The sequence below is a fragment of the Meleagris gallopavo genome, chromosome 11 (assembly GCF_905368555.1).
Source record: "Meleagris gallopavo chromosome 11, MGAL_WU_HG_1.1, whole genome shotgun sequence".
Taxonomy (NCBI): Eukaryota; Metazoa; Chordata; class Aves; order Galliformes; family Phasianidae; genus Meleagris; species Meleagris gallopavo.
This window is the reverse complement of record NC_139414.1, coordinates 22,975,936-22,997,445: the sequence shown is the minus strand read 5'-3', so window position 1 is coordinate 22,997,445 and position 21,510 is coordinate 22,975,936. Positions and strand designations below refer to the sequence as shown.

General features: G+C 48.7%; 2 protein-coding genes across 16 annotated transcripts in view; one reads left to right on the top strand and one right to left on the bottom strand.

Moving 5' to 3' along the window:
• MED12L (mediator complex subunit 12L) overlaps positions 1 to 21,510 on the top strand; it is a 104,690-nt gene that overhangs the window by 41,448 nt on the left and 41,732 nt on the right. The gene's annotated exons all lie outside the window — the stretch shown is intronic.
• Positions 6,859 to 20,128, bottom strand: LOC104912735 (G-protein coupled receptor 87). Its single transcript, XM_010717059.4, has 3 exons — positions 19,662 to 20,128; positions 10,881 to 11,005; positions 6,859 to 10,347 (listed from the first exon to the last, which is right to left on the bottom strand). Exons 2-3 carry the CDS (start codon positions 10,912 to 10,914, stop codon positions 9,311 to 9,313), a joined length of 1,071 nt encoding a protein of 356 aa, XP_010715361.2. The 5' UTR covers positions 10,915 to 11,005; positions 19,662 to 20,128; the 3' UTR covers positions 6,859 to 9,310.

Sequence of the window (21,510 nt, the reverse complement as noted above, 5' to 3'; positions counted from 1 at the left end):
CTGTCTTACAGTGCACCCAGGGCCCCCTTGAATACGCATTGCCCTGGCAGGCTCTCCTTCTATCCTTGCAGAAGTTGTGCAGTTCTGCTGCTTCGCTGCGCCCATCCTGCACACATCCAGGGCGTGCTGACCTGAGCTAACAGTCCCTGAAGGTCACTGAGTCTTTCTCAGTGAAGTACGGTGACATCTTCAGAGACCTTAACAAAATTGCCTTGCATTTTTGCTCCAGCCTGCAGCTGAGGGAGAAGTGGTGAGTGTCAGAGGTTGCAGGCTTTAGCCCTGCTCTGATTCATGCAATCTGAGTGAACAGCCCTGCAGCAGGGCTTTCTGTCTGCATGGGTGCTGAGTGACCTTGTGGTGTGTGGAAGAGCAGCTGCGTGGCCCTTTGCTCTGTTCCTGCCGCCTGTGTGATGGATGTGACTCTGTTGTCCCCAGGGTCAGCGGCTCCCCTCTGCTTAGGCTGGAAGGCGCCCGGTGGGCTGTGAGCAGTGGGTGGAAGCCCTGGGGCTCGGCTGCTTTGGCAGCCCTGGGGGCTGTGCAAAGCTGTGCCGTTGGGGTGCCAGGCATCCAGGTGGGGCCCAGGAGAAAGCAGTTTCTTTTGACAGTCGTGGGATGTTACCTTGCTTTAACCAATGCGTGTTTCAGGAAAGTTCAGGTTCTCTTCAATTGCTCAGAAAGCAGAAATAGAACTTGAGAGGCACTGCATGTGTCCTGCGTTGGAGCCTGGCTTCCTGTGTAAGCAGGTCAGCTTAGTGGCAGTACGGACTCTTCCATCTTTACACCTGCATCTGCGGTCCTGTGACGCAGGTCCTGTGTGTTGCGCAGGCTTGGTGGTAGACCAGGCTGCCAGTTTTTTGAAGGCCGGCCCAGGTGCAGCATTGGGAAGCTCTGCAGCTGCCAGCCTGTGCTCTGGTGTGCGCTGGGCTGTAGGGCCCTGCTGCCAGGAGCCAGGACTGCCTGAGCTGTGGGGCTGCTCTGAGCTGCAGGGTCTGGGCAGCCCCGAGCCGTCCTGAGCTGCACTGCTGGGGCAAGGGGCTTTGCTGCGGGGCGGTGGGGTGAGTACTGCCCTGCTTGTCCTCCTCTGGTGGATATTCTGTACCAGCTAAGGACCAAGCACAGCAGGCTTCTCAGATGCTTCCAAGAAGGTATGCAATCACTTTTTCATCTCTTTCCCTCTATCCTATGTATTTTTGGGCTGGGAAATGAGGAGTGGGATAAAGAGCTTTACAAGCCTGCGGCCCTCTGAGGCGGACTTTGTAGTTAATTCTATAAAGACTTTTCTTTGTTTTTCTTCTTTCTTGTTTTTAAACTTTATTTTCTTCTTTCCCAGTAACAGCAGCCTCAATATCCCTTTTGGGACCAGGGACAACTTTCACATTGTGACTCACAGCAAGCTTTTTCCGATAGCTTCCTCATCTAAACCTAAAACTGAAGTAAGCGATCTTCTATTTCTGTCTAGATGAAATCCTTGCAGAGGGGGAAGAAAAGTGTGGTCTGCCAAGAGAAGGGATTTTGAAAGGCAATCACAAAAGGCCTCAAACTACCTCTGTGTTTTCCACGTGCAGCACAGGCAACTGTGCACTGTGTTGGGTAAAAGCTTGGTTATGTGGCACGGAATTGGGATTCCCTCTACCAGAGGACCTGGTTTCTTGGGAATGGCCCTTGCGTTGCAGAATGTCCACACACTCATCAGTGTTACTCTTATGTTTGCAAGAACAGAAGTCTCTTTTTCCATGTATGCATTACCAGTGTCAGACAGCAGCATCTGCAGGGCCCTTTTCCTCAGCCTGAGCTGCTCGTCTGAGTGTCACTGCTGTGGTCACAGAGAGAAATGCATCATGCTTACTTTTTAATTTGATGAATAAAGGGGGAAAATCTTAGTTTTCTCTGGGATGCACTCCTTTAGGTAATAAGCAAGTGAATGTTAGGAAATAGTCATGGTTGAGTTCTGTACATAGCTGCATGCTGTCTTTTCTCTTTCAATGAAAGGAGCTCTGGAAGCCTTAAGTCGTGGGAATCTGTTGTCCTTTTATTATAAATTAAAGACAGTAAACTTTCTCCATGCTTTGCCTGAAGAATTCCCTTTATAGAGTCATAAAGCCACAAACTCAGATTCTGTGCTCTACAATGTCTTAATCAGTCCATGAAGTTATTTCTTATCTCTCAAAGTTGTTGCCCATTAAATATCTTGCTGCAGGGGGTTGGTGTCTGCCTTGTTTAAAGTTTAATTTAATCAGGTTGTGGGGTCTCCTCTGGAGGCATTCTGGACATGTTCCTGTGTGACCTGATTGAGGTGTTCCTGCTCCGGCAGGTGGATTGGACTCAAAGATCTTTCAAGGTTCTTTACAATTCCTGATATTCTGTGATTCTCTTTACCAACCAGAGGTTTCCTGGAAACATCACATCTGGCAATCATCTCAGCAGTGCAGAGCCGTCCTCCCTGCCAGCTGCCCTAACATGCTGATAACTGATGCCCTAAGCTTCTCAGTATGCACAGAAGTGGAAAACCACTGCAGTGGGGGTGAGTCCTACTCTTCCAAGGAAGAATCCTTGATGGAGAAACCTGGGTAGACTTTAACTCCTCGCTTTGTGCAGGTAGGAGTGTAGGTATACATGAAATCACTGCACGGTATCGAGGACAGGCTCTGGGACTATGAAGCTGTATGCAGGAATTGCTTGAATGAAATGCCAGTCCTGAAGCAGTAAGGACAGTAGGATGACACAGTTGCCGTCTCTAATTATGAGTGGAGTTACCTGTCAGGAGGTTCATTTGTCAGTGGGACAGGACTTGTGGCTTTTCATGAAAGCATGTGGATGAAATGTTCTGCAGTATACAAAGATGTGAGGCACAGGCCTCTGTGGCATTGATGCTGATCTGGCATCAACTGGCACTGATCTCCAGTGTGAGGTGAATTCTAGGACAGTTTTGTTAGCATTCTTTTGTATACTTGGGTTTTGATTGCAGGTTATTCTTCACTCGAAGACCTCGATTTGAATCGGGAAGTCTGGCTTGAAAAATTCCTAAGTGTGCAAAGGGGTTCTCAGCACTTTCCAGGACTTGGTTCCGTTCTTTGCATCTCACATAACACACCAGTTTCCCTCCTGCAGCCTAGAAGTGGGGCTTTGATGCTGTGAAATGGTGGTTTGGGTGTCTTCCCATCTCTTTTCCCACTGCTGCCCCACCCTCTGAAAGGGAAAGAAAAAGAATGCTTTGAAACAGAAAGTGGAGCCTCTTGTTCTTGTCAGCCCTACTAGCAGTAAGGAAAGCACTGGTGTGCGGTGTGGCAGGCACGGCTGCTGCTTCCTAGCTGGGAAGATAGGCTGACCAGCACATGTGCAGCAGAGCAGTGCTGCCAGAACTGACTTCTCAACTTTGCGTACAGTAGAGATATCTGGAAATGAGTGCTTTCAGCACTGATGTTGGGAGAGTGAATGTTTGACAAATTGTGGTTTTGTCAGGACTATTTCTCTGAAGAAAACAATACTAGCACTGTATTTATCTTAAACAGCTGATTTAGACACGGGACTTCAAAATAACAACTATAATGACCAAACTGATACTGCAGTTGATTTTCACCGATTGCCATATTGGAGATCCAGGTTTGCTTTAGAAAAGCTCATTTGCTTCTTTGTGACTTAGTGAGGAGCAGAGCAGAATTCCAAGGAATTCCATGTGCTCGTTCTGCATGCAGGCACGCTTAGAGGTGAGCCCTGAGGGCTGGTCCTGCTGCTTCCCCAGTACTGCCCACCCAAACTCAACAACATGCATTTGTAGCAGTTCTTGTTTGGCTCTGCTTACATACATTGGTTTGAATCCTCAGAATAAGAGTAAGAAAATGTTGTTAAATGCAGGCTGCCTTTGAATGGAATCTCAATTTCGTTCTTCATAGAAGGATATAGATCTGTAATTTTTTAGATTGAAATCCTATGTTGTCACTTAGTTCTTGCAAAGCCACGGGTTCTTTCCTATGCTTTGCCAAATATTTCTGGGCATTTGAACCCTAAGTATTTTAAAGAAGGGTGAGGGGGAATCTTTGGATGGGCAGCATGACTTTATTACCCAAAAGGAGATGTTTGGTGACAGTGCTTGCCTTTCATAATGAGTAAAGAACACAATCTTGTGCGTGGGTTTAATGTACTGAGATAAAGGAGGAAAAGCTTAAAAGCAGCCCTTAAAAATGCTAAATGTTCAGAGCTGTTCCAGTGGCTTTAAAGAGCCATCCTGTTTTCAGCCTGTTAGTGATTCTTCAGCTTTACTTGCATTATTTTTCATGTTGTTTACTGTTAGAAGTAGAACAGTGGAAGCAGAGAACCGCTTGCCAGGGAAGCAGAAGTGAAATGTCGTTGGCCTTCCTCTCTGAAGATCACAAGTAGGCAGCAAATACTGGAGAAGGAAGGCAGTGCTAAGTAGGCTGAGTGCACTCAGAGACACCAGTTGGCAAATGGAACGTGTGGATTCGGGTTGGTTTCCCTGAAGCTGTGCAGGGCTCATGATGCAGAGGGCAGTTCAAGTTCACAGCCGTTAGTATGAAATTCTTTTAAAACATGATCATATGCTGACCAGTAACAGAAACCAAGGGAGAAAATGGCTTTGGAGATGACTTCTTTGTGTTGTATGTTGCATTATGAAGTATGTCGTTGTGGGATCACTTAATGGCGTGGCTGTACTTCTTGGTTTGCAATGTCGTTCTTGGTTAAAGCTTGCCAGAATGTTTACATTAAAGCTACCAGAGAAGTTCTGCCTTCAGTACAAGACTGAAGTGTGCAGCTCTGCATGAGTGCGTGAGGTCCCAGAGGAAGGAGAAATGCTGTGTTTTCAAGTGCAGGCTGCCACTCTGATGGATTAAATGTTAGGGCACGCGTAATTTTTTTGCGTGCTTCAGAGAGAAGCAATCATTTGTTCAGGGGCAGAGGATTAAGAGCTTAGAGGGCGGGCAGGAAGCCTCAGCTCTGTGTGCAGTTTCACCCCATCGGAATGATTCCAGACATCAGGGCAGACCGAAGGGTCACTTCATTATGCAAACATGGATATTTTTCCAAAATGCCAGCCAATTTTAATATATAAGGATCTGCAGACACAGCTGTTATTTCCAAGGGTCAGAAGGTGGTGAGCATGATCGCCAGAAAGACTCCTTCTGTATGTCACGTGCTTTTGGTGGCTTAAGAACAACGGATAATGTATTTCACCCTCAAGCCATATAAGTCTTTTTCTTCCCCTGAACTCCCAAACTCCCACCTCCCGGTCTTGTCATTTTTCTTTTATTAAGAAAATAATGTGGAGGTTTGGTGTGAGCTCAGTGACTGTGAAAGGAGACTGCTTTTATAGTCCTACTGATCAGCTTCTACATCAGAACCAGAGAATGTGTTTTCAAAGCCAGAAACAGGAGAAAACTGACATGATGTTGGAGCTCAGCTGGTTACAGAGGAGCTGCCTGTGGTGGTGGCCAGGCGGTCCTCACGCTGGAGGCTGCTGGCAGAGGTTAAAGCTGGGCCGGTAGCTTTGCTGACCTTGGGAACAGGAGTGGGGCTGACAGGCTGAGATCTGATCTTTTCTAGATGTACTTTACTGCACCAAAACGTTGCCACACATACACAATATACCCTAATCTTGTTAGAGGTCTGTGCCTCATTATCAAACCCTTCCAACCCAACCAAACGTGAAACCTCGTAGACCTTGTGTATTTACATCCAGTTGCTGTGAACAGACTGAAGTGGAATGAACAAGATAAATATTTTTCTAGAATAATCCCCCTAGAACTCATGCTGATTACGAAGGCACTGCAGGGCTTATGAATGCATGTTTTAAGCTATCAAAGCGTGCCAGCAAATATTTTCTGCCTGGCATTGCCATGCTGGCTGCTCGATGCCTCAGCATCACTGTAGAATAGCTTTGGGAGGCCTTACAAGGATGTGTCTCCAATTCAGCTGGGATATGGCCGTGCTCTGCTGGCTGTAGCTTGGGGTGAAGCGTCCTGGTGCTCATGGCACAGGGTGTGGGTGCTCAGTAGGCCCAGGGGCTGCAGTGTTCGCACCATTGGGCTTGCTTGTGGAGGCTCTGGTGTGTGTCAGTACAAAGACGTCTTCAGAACGTTTGGGAATTTCACTTTGCTTTTTTAAGAAGCCTAGGAAGCTGCACTGGTAGGAAGTCATGGTAAAGGTGATTGCCAGAGTAATCTCAAAAGCAAAGCACACAATGCATGCAGTGCCCTGAGTCTTGCACAGACGGTGATCTGGAGCCGTCTTGAAGCACATCTCCAGAAACATTCCTTCCACAGCCGATGGGTCAGGCAGCACTGTCACTTACAGCACAATGCCGAACTTCTTCAGTGAAAACTCTCACTGGTGTTCACTAACAGTGTCCTCCTGCTTTCTTGGGTCTGGATTGCTGTCATACTTCCGCCTGGAAGCTCTTCTCTGTGGGGTGTCCTGCAGAACACAGCAGTCCCAGTCTGCGTGACCCAAACTCGGCTGTGTGCCTGTCCTGTCCTGTCCTGTCCTGCGTCCTGAGGGCACAGCTAAGCTCAGCATCTGATGCTGTTCCTATAACTGCTCATTTCAGGAAGAACTTGGGCACAATACAGAGAATGAGGAACACCAGAGCTATGGTTGGAAGAGTGGAGAATGAATCATGTGTAGCACTGTGGGGGCTGTGAGGGGAAATAGTGCTGTGCCATTGAAAGTTACATCACAGGACAAGGAGTAGCGTGTGTTGAAGTACATCCATGTGTCAAAAATAGACCAATTTGGGTGAAAAACAACAAAAACAGCTTCTAAGTTGTTATTGTTTGATCCCACTAACCTCATTACTGCTTATGAAACTTGTTTTGGTCAGAAGTGGAGGTTTAGTTAAAAATCCAGCACTTTAAATAACCTAAGCAGATAACAGACCTAAAGAGGAATGAAAGCTCAGAACAGGGAAGTGAAAAAGAAGGATATGTCTGAAAGTCAGTCCTCAGGCCATGCAAACCAAATGGTGACTGATGCAGCTTCCTACCACCAGCCCAGAAAAAGCTTGTTGAGCAGTGGGCGTTGGTGAAGCAGTGCTGTGATCAGGCCTATTTCTTCTCAGGAAGAGAAGGCTTTTAAGTACCAAATTCCCTGCAAAACGCAGACATTATATTTAGTTATCTGATGCTTGAGAAGTATCAGTATCTTTTATAACTCATCTTTAGTCCTGGGAAAAGATTTTTCCAAGCAGCATCTTCAAAGAACTGTTGTATAAGCACGAGTGTAAGTTGTAGTGAGAAATGTTTATCACAGATACACCCTGTCAAGTTACAGTAAACAGGCAGTTTTATGGAGCAGTGCTGTCTGTGTTGCTGTTGCTGGGCTTTGGAGCAGAGCCCCGTGCCTCCTCCAAATGCAGGACGGCCACACCGCTTCCCAGTGGGACTGGGACCTCTGCCTTCCCCAGGCACTGCTGCTTCATCTGTTTGGTCTTCTGGAAAGGGTGTCGTGAAGCTTTCTTCAGAGGGCATCCCCTGATGGCAGTGCTTTGTGTAACAGGTCGTTTTGGTATGAAATCGCTACGTAGGGAATGGCAGTTCTGTATCTTCTAGGAGGAAAGCTAATGTGAATGCATAAAGTGAAAACAAGTGAGGTAGTGAGAAACAGCAGCTGGTGTGCATGCAGTGGGCAGGAGCAGCGTGCTGGAAGGAAGCACAGGTGGAGAGAGGAGAGCAGGAGGGGCTGAGAATGTCATGCAGTAATGGTGTGGTCTGAGGAGCTATCAGCCTCCCGTCCTTTCTGCTACTTGTGTCATAAAGGGGAGACCAGAAGCGTTTGGGCATCACTTTAACCATATAGGACATGATGAGAAGGTGTTTGCTTACTGACGTTGGTGTGCACACTGACCTAGCTATTTCACAGAGCCAAGCCAGCAGCGTGCTGTTCCATCTAATGTGGAGCTGAAGAGACTTTGAACTATGCAGCTCAGTCACAGAAATGGTTCTCTTAATGTGGCTTCATGTATGTGCAGACTTTAAGAGCACAGGATGGCAGATGCAGCCCCAGAACTTGCCTTCGGTGTTGTATATGTGAGCGTAGTTTTTTCTACAGGGCTAAAGTAGTGTTTGTTCTGTCTTTTTTTGGCCAACTGTACTCATGTTTTAAATGGGGTAAATATTGGAAGTGTTCTTCCTTTCCAGAAGTGACCCCTTCCCCCGAGCAGTGTCAATAGTTTTGTAATGTTTGCATTAACTCATCAATTTAATCCAAATGCTCTGTGTGATTATATATAGCATATACTATCTGTATTATGTACAACACACTGAAGTTTTAAACTATATATAAAATAGTGCATAAAACTAAAATAACTTAAAGAAAGAAGCCCTTCTCTTATTCATGCTGTGTTAAGCAGGCGTAGTGCTGTGAAAGCAAGCCGTCGGCATGGTGGAAGTGCTGGGCCCTGCCCGTGCAGGGCTGCTGAAGAGCTGTGCTTTGGTACCAAAGGGTGAAGAAATATGGGGCTGTTTGGGGTTCTTCTTTGAGAAGTGACAGACCGGGAGGGCGTTTGGTTTGTGCTGATGTCTGGTGGGGATGTGCTGTGGCTGGGCTGACATGCGTTAGGGATCGTCCTGCAGCCCTCCCAGCCTGCAGCTTGGCTGGCAGTGCCACCAGGTGGGTGTTCATGGCTTCCTGCTGCTGACCTCGCTGTGCTCACCAGGAGACCTGCCGATGGCTCTGGATGCCATGGCACTGCCCTCAGGCACCTGCTCTGCTCTGCCTCTGTTGCCACCGCCTCCTCTTCCAGGTGCTACCTTTAACCTGGCTCCTGTCTGCTGCCATGTACAATCCATGCATTTTTTGATTGTTAAGCAGTGTTTTGATGTTCTTGTGCTCACAGTAAATAATCCAGGTGAAAATATCGACATTACTGTCTAAACTCTGCAAGAAGGTAGGAAGAACTGATCGAAGATCGATAGGAGTAAAAAATGAATTAAAAATGAAACAAAGGAACGTTATTGAGCTGGAGTCGTCACTGGACCTTGAGCTGGGGGAGAACAGCTCCTCTTGGTTAATGGGAACGTTCTTTACATTACAGGATACTTATATGGGATTTCTTTGGCTTCTCTTGGTCTTAAGAAGCAAAACAACAAAGAAAACATACCCAAATGCCTCTGAAGTGAACCCAGTCTGTGTGTGTATTTATGATTTTGAGTTAAGGTAGATGTTAGTGAGCTGAAATGGCAGAGCTGTACATGTCTGCACATTCTCAATGCACTTCTGTGGTCCAATACCCAAAGACAGGTTTTATTTACATGCTGTACAAATACCCTCAGCAATGAGCACCAGTCCGTGTGTGGGGAGCTCAGACGTCGGTGTATTCGTGGTAGATGCGCACTTCGGACCTCCTGACACTCTGCAGAGACCTGATGCTCTCACTCCTGGTTCTCATATTTGATTTCCTGAACAGCCTTCGTGAGAACGATCTACACATGAAAAAGTAAATGATTGGATCTAGACAAACATTACATGCAGACAGGAACAGTGTCATTTCCTTACAGTAATACAAGATTTTATGTGCAGAGTCGTCCAGCAGTTTATCCAGATGGCTGAAAGTGAAGGGTATCCTGCACAAGTGGTACGGCAGGAAACAGGTGAAGAACACAGCCACTACAACCCTGATGCTTTGGTTATGCTTTCTCTTTCTGCTCGACGAGCTAATGAACTGTTTGCTCGATTTATAAATGTACCTGGATATGGCAATGTAACACCCTATGAGCACTATTAGCACCACCATGAAGGTGCAGGTGTTGATGTAAATGACGGCTGTGTGCCACTTGACTCCCAAGGGAGACTTCAGCTTGATGCAGTCGTCGATGTTCCTCCTCGTGGGGTAGCCGTTGGTGAGGATGAGGTTGGGCAGGGCGAGGAAGGCCATCACCACCCAGACACAGGCGGAGAGCACCTTGGTGAAGGTGATGCTGTACATCCTGGAGTCCCCAAAGGGCTTCACAACCTTCAGGTAGCGGTCGATGCTGATGAGCCCGAGGAACACAATGGTGGTGTACATGTTGGCGTAGAACAGAACTGTTGTGTATCGGCACAGGAACGAGTTGAAGTGCCACGGTCCCAGCTGGGAGTCCTGGATTATCTTGAATGGGAACGTCAGCGTCATGAGAAGGTCTGCGACCACGATGTTCTTGAGGTAAAATATAAAGCTCGTTTTGTTTCTGATGTGGAAGAAGATCCACACCGCCAGGCCGTTCAGCAGGATGCTCGCCAGGAAGATGACCAGGTAGAGCACAGGAAGGACGATGGTGGTGAACCCATCTTGTGTGGCGTTCCCGGGGGGGCCCACAGAGCGGTTGGGGGCGGCGCTGGCGACTGTGCTCAGGTGCTCCTCTGTGGGGTGAGAGCAGTGTTAGAGTGTTCGTGGTGTCCGATGGATGAAAAACTGTCCTCTAGAATGTCACCTCCCCGGGCAGCCCCATGGGCTGCTGGTCAGCCACTGAAAGCAGCGCTGCTGAACTCGGTGCATTACAGCACAGGGTGTGAGCGCAGCGGTGCTGCTTCCTGCTGGAAAGGGGCAGCAGAGCTCTGTCCATCCAGTTACCCAGAAACAGGGCTCTGGAGGCTATCTTTGAGCCTATTCAGATGCTAATTTGAAACTTAATTTACTTGAGTGTAATTAAAAATCACATTCTCTGGGGATTTTAAGGTTTCGAGTACAAGTGTTTGTGAACAAAGTCCAGGCTCTTCTACATTATCTCACTTATTTTTTTTACCCAAAATGTTTGCACCTTGTCTTGGCTGGTAAGCCAGGACTGAAGCCCACGGGGCTGCATGTGGCAGAATACCGAAGGCCTCTTTCAAAAGGACACATCTGAACGTTGGAGGCAGTGTTGGTGACACTGAGCTGCTGTTCCTGACTGTACCTGGTGGCGGTCCATAGGACAGGTTGTACCCCATTATTTGTGGTGTGTCGTCGGCCGCGGTGCTCAGGAGTCCCTCTGGCAGCCACAGCTCCAGGCCTTGCTGTGGGCAGCACCGCTGTTACATTCTGGGGGAAAAACAGAGGTTAGAGGCAGCCCTGCAGTGCCAGGGAAGCGCGGGCACCAGGTGCTGTGAGGCTGCAAGCGTGGAACCCAGTGTGTGCTATGAAGGCATGATGATGGTTTGGCATTGCTCCAAGAAATCGGTGATACCAATTTGTAAGGCAGCACTGCAGATTATTGATTCTTGAATCATGCAAGTGCAGTGTTTTTTCCATGCTTCCTTTTCTGTTTGTTAGTTTTGATAAGAAAACTGCAGCTAAATGGCTCAGGTCCCAGCCGCTCCACTGGCCCTGGCTGCCTCTCCTATGGGGATGAACAATGGACAAAACTACTGAGCCCTTGTGCAGACCAAAACTTGACACGGGAAGGGAACAAGTCGTTCTTTCTTTCAAGGTCCCTTCCAACTCTAAGGATTCTCTGTGGCTCTGTAAGTTTCAAATTGTCCCTAGGTGGCAGTAAAGCAAATCATCATGTCTTAAAGCTCTGGTAATAAATAAATAAATAAATAAGTAATTCTGCTGTTTTTAAGCTTTTTCTCAGTTTAGGTTCCTTTTGTCTGACATTGTTTACAAATTCTGGCTCCTAATGAGACCATCAAAAGTAATTTAGGTGTTTTGTTTTGTCTTGTGCTGAGAAGCAGTAGTCATCTTCCTGGGGAGTAAGAAAAATCTCCATCACTCTGTTCTGTTGTTTATAATTCACAGCTATTCTTTTTTGCCCAGGAGGCACCGAGATCAAAAGGACAAGTGATTTTATGGAAAGATGCATATCTCTATCTTAGGCAAATAAGACGCTTATTTCCTTGTTTCTCAGAGCTCCTTTCCTGCCTGTTGCCCGGTCCCCAGAAGGCTCCCCGCTGTCCCACAGCCCGGTGGGTGAGGCAGGACAGGTGGCTGCCATGTGCCCATTCGGTGACAGGGGAATGCTGTGGGGCTCAGTGGCACTGGGTCAGGTCTGTGCTGCTTGTGTGCTGTCACTTACTCCAGGTTCCGAAGGGAGCTGCTGTAAATCGTGTTACAAAAAGCTCGTGAACTTTTCCACCTCTGCCTCCATTCTTCAGGTGAGTACAGTCACAGAGGGGCTGTATGGATCTGACAACATGGAGTGGCTGAGCGCATCTTTGTACAGGAGCAGCACCTGCACTCTCCGAAGGTTCCGTCTCTTGACTCACAGCAGAAAATGAACCGATGTTTTCTGACACAATGAGAAGGGTCCCTGGCTGCACGGTGGTCTCAGCCACTGGCCTCTCCTCCCAGCTTGTGCCAGTCAGTTCCCATTGGCATCGTGGGGCTTGCTGTCAGCAGAGATGAGGCAAGCTGAGACTTTCAGGCCCCTGCTCAGAGTGCATCAGGGTGCAGTTCCTTTCCTCGCTGTAGATGGTGTTTGTTTTGGTGGGTGCTGTTATTTGGAGCCACAGGGCTGCTGGTCTGAGTGCTGGGATTTAGGCTGTTACCTTATAGCTGAAAACTGCTACAGAGGATGGACTGCAGCTGCTTGGACCAGAAACGCTGAAATCACTGTCACAGAGGGCTCTCCCTGCACAGGCACTTACCCGACTGCCCTGGGGAGTGGGCTGCAGCTCCAGCTTAGCTGTGCCTGTTGCGTGCAATACTGTCAGCAGCTCCTATGCTTGCTCTGTGATGCATGTGCTTGGGTGCGTGTTGTCCCACTGCCTGCAAAGCCATGTGTGCAGAAGAAGCCCAGCTGATTGCTCGCCATGCTCTGCTGTCCCTTCCAGGTATAGCAGGGCAGGGGAGCAGAAGCATCCCTTCTTTCACACTTTTCAAGTCAGTGCTTTTTCCAGCAGAGCCCATAGGGTCTGGCTCATCCTTGCCCACAGCACTGGCTGTGGGGGATCCCTGCAACATTTGTCTTCCTTGCCTCTGAAGGTGTGACCACAGTCAAACTGCCCAGGGAAATAGAAATCACCCCGGAAGACAGACCCTGCTCTGTCTTCCTGCAGGCCAATTAGATCAAGAACCTGAACAGATTTCTCTCTGTTATCTTATTGCTAATGCTGTTAATACTAGAACATGTTCCAAAATAAAATAAAATCCCAGCAAAGTGTTGGTTGGCAGAAGAAAGCAGCAAACTTCACAAATACTGTCACAGAGCTGTGACAGCTGAACCACGTTGGCAGTGCTTTGTGTCCTACTTTGCTGGCGCAGCTGAGCTCAGCAGCAGCCTCCGTGCATGCAAGGGGTGGAGGATGGAGATGACACCTGCTGAAGGCTGCCCCAGTTATGTGTTGCAGACTTTCCCTTATGCTGTTGTAATTCTGAAACTTCAACATCACAAACAGGTTGGTGAGGGCAGCAGATGCAGGCACGGTAGTCCCTGCTGCATGGGATTGGTTGTATGACACATTTTGGGACACACAAAAATGATCCTGCTTAGATTCAGAAATCCGAAGGTGCTTAATAGACTTTAGCAGGAAACTAAGAAGTACTGGGATAGACAGAGCACATTCCTTGTATCCCTTGGCTCTGCAAGCTGCGGCTTTTTTGGTAAATACCACTGCATTTCAGACTGGAGGAGCACAAAGAAGGTTGAAGAATATTTTAAGACATTTTGTGATTGTACTCTGGCTATGCGCTCTGGTAGTGACTTTTTTACTTGTGGCATTGGATGTGGTATTTCTGTGCTGGACAAGGTTGGTTTTTAACTCTTTGTCCTGTTCTTCACACTCTTTTCTTCTGACCAATTTCATCCCGTGTTTCTCCAACCTCCAGCCTCGTGCTTCCACACAAGTGCGTTCTGTCTGGGTGCTTCTGAAGATGCACTGGAAGCTACTCCTTCATTTCACGTACATTTTTAAACCAGTACGTACCTTCTTCTGTGTGGCTCATGCACTTGGCTGGCTGTTTTCTTCTCTCTTTCCTCTAAAGGCTGTCGGTTGCAGCAAATGCAGGGTAAGCACATGCTGTTTCACTGATGAGGTAACGTTCTGCTGCCATTGTTGACAGACTGGTTTGCGTGCCTGGCTGCGATGGCCTCAGATGAGAAATGCAGTAGTAGTCTGCATGGTAGATTTCACTGCCATTGGGTAGAGAATGACTATGGTTTTTTTATGAGTAAGGCTTTGGGTTGCCTCACTATTTGAAGAAATTCAATACTGTCACATCTAATTAATCTTCTTGCACCTCTTATTTACAACGCCTTAAAAGTTAGAAAATTTTCTTTGTGAGATTCTGGTTTATAGAGCTGCTGGGCTTTAAGTGATGCTGGGTTACCTGAGCACAGCTGCTCAGTACACCACTCATTGCATGTCAGCATAAGGTCTGGTAAGCAGCAAAACTAATATAAGCAGAAGAAATGCAAAGCAGTTTGTTAAATTTGCTCTTGACTGACTGTACTTATGTTCTTTTCTGTTGCCATCAGAACAAAATCACTGATTTGCTTAATTGTAAAGATTTGTGAGGGGGGAAAGAAACAAGCATTAGTGCAGGCTGCAGAGTGTTTGTGCATACTGCTGCAGCCAGCTGGCAAGCAGTAGTACAGGGCCTGCATCCCCGCCCTCTTCTTTACCTCCATCCATTCCCTCCCTGTGTCGTTTCAGCACACCTGGCAACGGGTGCCCGCTGCTGTGGGCTGAGTGCTGGTGAGGTCATGCAACTGCTTGTATTTCAGGCCGAGCCAGCTGTGCGCGTTGGCTGCCTCTGACTGGAGCTGCTCCCATGTGCGCTGGCAGGGAGGAGACTGAAAGCACCCTCCCTGGGCTCTGCACTTGCTGCTCCCCATTCCTGCCTTCTCAGGAGGTGTGCAGGCAGCTCTGCGTAAAGCAGACACATTGCCACCCCTGACTGACTGAACTTCGAGAGGCTAAGAAAACAGGAGCAAGGTATGACTGCAGCTGTGGGTTCCAGCGCCTGGCAGCTTAGTCATACCCAGAAACAGGAACCAGTGCCTCGGCTCAGAGAGCTTCACGTCTGCCTCAGTATCTAATACAAAACCCACTTCTTGGTTTCTAGGTTCCTCCTGGAAGTTCCCCTCCATCCCAGGCTTCTTTCAGCAGCTGTGACCAGCAGCCCTGTCTCTGGGCTAGCTGCAGTACAGCTTGCTGCCAGCGAGAGAGCTCCTGGCCGAGAGCCTGTCCTCTGCTGTCCGCTTGTCCTCAGCGGAGCCTGGTGCCAGCCCTGGTGCAGGCTGCACCACGCAGCGTGCCGTACCTGCGGGGAGAGGTCCCTGCCATCGCTAGCAGAGCCTTCTGTCCTCACAGCGCTTGGCCCAGGAGCTGGCTGTGGGATGAACCCTCTGTAAGCTGTTCCTGGGAAAATTAAAGTTTCCCACGTCAGTCGCTCAAGTTTGTGTTAGTCCTTCTCAATCCTTTGCCGTAAAGGTAAAAGTACAGTGCATGTGCATCTGAGTAACCAGCTCCATTGCTCATTTCTGCTTTCTGCAGCAGCCTTTGGCATTGCTTTATTGCAGATACTCCTTGAACGTCACATTCAGCTTGTGCCTGTAACTGTTCTGCTGTACAGTTTCTGGGGGCCTGCAGCGGGTGCAGCAGGATGCTGCAGTGGGAGTAAGTAATGCTGCTTATATGTGAAATTCTCCATTTGTCACTCTTGCCACCAGGTATTAAGTTCAGCAGGGGGTAGGGCCATACCTATAGCATAACGTGATTTCTTTAGTTTAAAAAATATATATATCTATGTATATCTTATTTTCTCAACATCAGTTTTGGAATATTTTGTGCAAATGATTTTTTAATATTAATTTCAAGTGAATGATTATGAAGCCTAATTTTCCAGTATGTGGGATGGGTCTGACATGAGGCCTGTTTGCTGCCCAAATTATTGAGTTTGTCCTTAATGCTCTCAAAAGACAGAAAAATTAAAAGTTCATGGATTAACATTGCTTACTTTGAATCAGATTTTCCATGCACAGATTACAAACCCTAGCAGAAGTTGTTAGTCTTTGGTATAAGGCTGTCTATTTTGGCAACTCATTTGCTGCACCTAAAGATGCATGAGTTCTCTTTCCTCTTAAATATGTATTAAATATGACCTGGAATCAGGGTCACAACTGGTCTATCGTGCTGTGCTTTGCAGCTGGCAGACTGGCTATAGGGGTTGGCTGTGTGAAGACTATTGTCTGTAGCACAGGACGGACTTGCAAAGCAGAACTGAAGTTCGGTGGTTCTAGGCCTTGCAGATCCTCATCTCAAATACTGATTGCTCTGTTTTCTTTGGTTTTGCTCAGTGGTAAATTTCTGAAGCAGATACTTTTAGGTCTGCTGAATGTGGGCTGCCGTGTGCCTCAAGGACTGCGCGCACCCAGCTCAGTAACTCTTGTGGTGAGATTTTCAGCCTGCTGAACTCAGAAAATGGGAGGGAGAGCAACAGGATCCTCGGCATTGATTCTTTGGTGGCCAGCACTTTGCCAGTTCTAAAGCAGTGTGGTATGAAGTGTAGTGCTCAGGCATCTCTCTTATAGGCTGCAGTTGCTTTTACATGAGGTTTAGGAGAGAATTGGCAGCAGAAGGGCCCCACACTGGGCTGCAGGTAAAGGGCTGTTGGTGGCAGAGGAGTGAAGTGTTGCAATTCTGATTTTTTTTTTTTCCTGAAAACGAAGGGAGGACAACGCAGAGGTTGACAGAGTTGGGATAATGAATGTTTTCTTGGAATGGCAGCCTCTAATTAGGCAGGAGGAAGGGATTAGCTCTGGAGCGCTTCCTTTGTCTCTGTCTAGAAGATGCTGCTGGGTTGTTTCTGCTTGTGCAGAACCAGCCGATAGCAGAAGCCATGCTGTAGCCCATTGAGGTTGCTGTCCCTGAGCTCCTGTTAGGGGCTGCCGTGCGAAGCACAGTCAGGCTGCTGCCGGCCTCGCCATGGCACAGCACGAGCCGTTTCCTCTCTCCCTCATTCCTCCTGCTCCTGACACTGCTTTCTCTCACTCATCTGGCAATTAACAGAGCATCCTCCTTCCTGAATCTTCACCATCTTCGTCCTTGTGCCATTGGCCTTGGCTCCTTCCTCTCTCCACACGTTGTTTCTGATCTCCCACGTGATGTCAGGAGGATGATGCTGGAGATCAGTTCCATGCCTTTCCCTTCTTGCCGGAAGTTTGTATGTCTGCTTTGCCTTTCAGCTGCCCCTCCTGGGTGCCCACTGCTGTTGTGCTGATAGCTGCAGAAATATATATACTTCTTCCCTCCTCTCCTTCAAGAGGAGGGCCCCCGTTCCCAGAATTGTAGACCAGGTGAGGTCAGAAGGCACAAACATCTGGAGATGGTCCGATCCAGCTCCCTGCCCAGAGCAGCAGCAGCTGCAGGTCTGACCACCCCCACAGTCAGACTGTCAGAGGGTTCCTGTCGTTCCATAAGCTGTTCCTCCTGTGTGCTGTTATCCCAGAGTCAGTCTTCTGCATGTTAAGAAGCTGTTAGAAACACACTGACCTGGCAGAGAGCGAAGGCTGACGGCCCTTTGCAGCAGGGGATGGTTGCTCAAGTGGGCATGGCAGCCTCTGCTGAATAGTACTGCATTGTGAGTGTGGATGTTGGTTCTGTGTGATGGCAAACAGGATTGAAAAACTTGCAATGGAACTTTAAAAGCGATCAAGATGTTGTCTAGGTCAGAAAAAGATGAAGGTTTTGTGACTGCGTGGCACAGTTCTGGCCACTGCGTGCTGGCCGTGTCTCCCAGGTGCTGCAGGGGATGCTGCAAGAAGGTATGAATAAAATGCCGGTGCACACATGTAGACAATGCCGATTGGGGCTTGAAGTCATTCAAGACTCAATTTCAGGCTCTTTTTTTTTTTTCTTTGCATCAAAATTTCTATTCCTTTTATATGCAATTCTAGTTCCCGTTACAAAAGGACGAAATCCACATCTGCTGCTGGGTTTTTCTGTGCTTCAATGCACATTGCTAACATGGGCTCACCAAATTTGGCATCAAAGCCAAAAAAGGTACATGTGGGGAATGGCAGCACTGGTGTCCTGTGGGAGCTGCCGGCCCTGTGCCCATGGCGGCGGTGCTGTGTGAGGGCGGTGTGGGCCGGGCTGGGCTGCGCTCACTGTTTCACCTGGGTGTGCCAGAAGCATTTCCCGAGGAAAAGCAAGAAGCGCTGTGCTGCTGTGATGGTGTCCTTTCAGGTTCAGGGTTGATCGGACATGTAAGCCTGCTCCTCGTAGTGCAGGACCTATGGTTTTGTTTTTTAAGAAGATACTGGGCTATGTAATGGCAGGAAGGGCTGAGACAGCTGAGGTGTGGGAATGAAGTGCTGAAATCCTGCTGTGCTGCTTTGGCAGTGCTGGTTGAGCAGCTCCGGCCTGGTCCCCTGGCAGGGACGTGGTGTGATGGCAGTGAGGTAGCTGCGGACCTCAATTCCTGTTGGGCACATCTTCGCCTAGCCCCAGAAGTCTCGTAAATGCAGCACGCCTTGAGTTCCTCGTGGCCGGCCTGGGCGTCCCACCACTGCCGTGCACAGCAGCGAAGGGCCGCCGCGGCCGTCTGGGCTGGGAGAGCCCGGCCCTGCCCAACAGGCTGCGGGGCTGCGTGCCGGCACAGGCTGCGCCACAGGCACCGGGTGAGCTGGTCTGCCTGCTGCTGCCGCCCTGCCCTGGGGATGCCCCGGCAGCCTGGGAGGCACGAGGGTGAGACGGCAGCGGGCCGCGATGGGAGGGAAAGCCGCGGGCGGCAGGCAGGAACCAGCACAGTGCTGTGAGAGCGGCTGCTTCCCACGCACCCCGAGTGCAAACAGACGCTCTCTGCCTGAAACCTCTCCGCACCCTTCGGCTGCTCTGCCTCCACTGCTCGCTGCAGAGCGGGCCCTCAGAAGGGCCGGGCTGTGCCGAGCGGCTGCTGGCTCCGGTGCCAATGCTCCTGGCGTCCCTGTTTGTGAAGGAAGATTGCAAAATCTTCTCTAGAGTGATGGGACGATATGTGAAACTCTATGAGAGTAACACCGAGTGTGCCCAATGAGAAGACAGATTTCTGTGTCCCTATAGCGCACCTATGGCAAGCCATTTCTGTAGAATATAAAACCTTCAGTTGCGTTGCTGTTTGTCGCTGAGCATCACCACTTCAATCTGAAATACTCGTTAAATGAGAGAGATCTGTGAAAGTGCCTGTCCTGAACGCTGAGACAGATCCGACGCAGTGTGAGTTGCCTGCTCAGAGCTATGTGGTTTTTCCAGTGAACCTGACAAGTTTTAACATGATCGGAGTGAAGCATGAAGGAAGAGAACCTTTATTCTGTACAGAGTAATTAAAAGAATTCAAGTACGCTTTCCTGTACTGAACAAGGACAAAAGGATCGAATGCAAACCTCGGACAGAGGTTCAGATGTTACGGTTACTGGATCTTACTCGGTATGACCTAACCTGTGTCAGGAAGCAAGGCATTAAAACCACAAACCCTCTTGCACTATTAATAGTATCTCAGAAGGAATAATTAGTAGAAATAGATCTGTATTTTTCTCTTGGGAGAAAAATAACAAGTAACGTTTACCACTGAATTAATAAAAGATTGGAAGTTTTCACTACCTGAGACTTTCTCCCGCTTTCAGTTGATCTGATCCTCACTTTATGCTTCTCTGTCTGATTTTTCAGCAACTTTGTCTTAATCCCCACTTTCTTTTCAGTTAAGGGTGTTTAAGAAAGGCAAAACGTACAGAGCAAGCTATCAACTGCTTTTCCGATGTTCAGAAGTCACTTACCTGTCCCCGCTGTCGCCCTCCATTTGTCTCTGAGCTGCATCGCGGACGTGCCTCAGACTCCTCCAAAATGCATCTTGAGACTAAAAACAGTCACGAGAGTATTTCTTGCGCTAAGGTGGTTAAATAAACCATATCTGGAAGTAAGCTTCTGTGCTTCCAATCGCCTTTTTTTGTGGTACCTGATCAGAGAGGCAGGATTCACCTGGCCAGGAGCAACCGGAGCAACTGGCTCTCTCATTCCCAGGAATGACTCACATGCCGGGTAGGCAGCCGCTCGCGCCTGGCTCCGGAGCAGCCCAGGCCTGGGACGCAGCTGTGATTCACCCAGGGGTGGGCTGCTGTCTGCCCCGGGCAGTGCGCGCTGTGCGCTGCCACCTGTGCCGCCGTGCCGGTGCCTCCCAGCTAGGACTGCTTGTCTGTGCGGTGAGCGCAGACTGAACGCGAGGCTGAAAACTCTGGTGCTGGGTAGATGCAAATACCTGCTAATCAAGATTATCATGTCAGTTATTAATTTGACTGCGTTTAGACGTCTTTAATGTTGTGCTTTGAACAGATTCTCTCATCCAAAAGTAGGATGAAAGTGAAATGTGAAGCCTGTAACTAAGTATTTCAGCTAAAACGGCTGGGCTGCCTGTTGGCTCCCTGCTTCCTGCTGTCACTGTGCTCTCTGAGGCTGACCCTGGGCCCGCTGGCTCCTGCGGTGCTGCCCGTCCTGGTGTGCGTCCCGAGCAGGGGAACGTGGTGCCCAGGGAGCACTGAAATAACTGATGCAGTTACAGAAGGGAAAATTTTGCTGTGTGTCAGTAGAGGATGAAATGATTGATTTCCCATTTTTGCAGCCTTCTTAAATAGAAAACGAATACAGACAGCACCCTCCCTCCATTAAATCTTCAGGAGAAAAATTCATCTTCCAAACTGCACTTCCAGAGCAGCGGCTGCCACGTCACGTTTCCTTGATTTTTGTGTCTTTTCCGCCTGGACTTCTCTTTTCCCCCAAGCTGTGGGTGATGGAACCCCCAGCCCTACTTTTCTGACATCAGAGCCTTCTGCACAAGTTCCTTTGGCAGCTGCCTGGAGCCTTGTTGAGCCGGGGCCAGGCCCACCAGCTGCCATACCCGTGGTGCACTGCTTCCTCTGGCTGCGTGTGCAGGGGAATCCTGTGATCATTTTCGCATTTCTGTTCTATGCTGACTCCTGGGCAATCTGTAAGGTTCTCATTTGCCTCAGGACCTTAATCAGATACAGCCCCTGATCACAGGAGACTTTTGACAAGGTTCATCTTTGAAGACCAGCTTTTGCAAGGCAAAACAGATAGTGCAAAAGAAGCCGGCGGGAACACAAGTTATACTTCTGCAGTATGTGATCTGATCTCAGGAGCTGGGCATTCTGACATTAACTGGTGATCCTTGTTGCTTGCACGCAGCTTGGATATGGCAGGAGAAATCTACCTCTTCCGTTCAGTTTTTTTCACAACGGATACTCACTCTCCGGGATGTTTGAACAACCCTGAATTCCAGTATCTGGAGTCTGTGCTGCTCTGCGGACCGCTGAGCTCAGGCACTGACCAGATGTGTTGGTTGTGCTCCCAGCATTGCTGCGCCTGTGCCCACAGCAGTGGGCAGCCACGTGCTGCCGCCTCTGCTTTGGGACCTCAGCATCTCCCATACTGGGAATGTCTTTGGGATCTTAAACAGCGCTGTGGGACGTACTGTGGGGAACAGGGAGGAGAAAAAAAGAGAAAAGAAAAGCAATTTCTTACAGAGATCCAAGTGTTCAGTACGTGGTGTCCTGTATTTTTGTTTTTTGAATGTGGTGTGATTGCACATCAACATTTCTTTAAAATCTCTGT

Bases quoted from the DNA above. Each gene is read 5' to 3' on its own strand.
- LOC104912735 (XM_010717059.4), bottom strand. From the start codon at position 10,914: ATGGGGTACAACCTGTCCTATGGACCGCCACCAG. The intron at 10,348-10,880 runs GTACAGTCAGGA...CTCACCCCACAG, and splicing joins GTCCTATGGACCGCCACCAG to AGGAGCACCTGAGCACAGTC.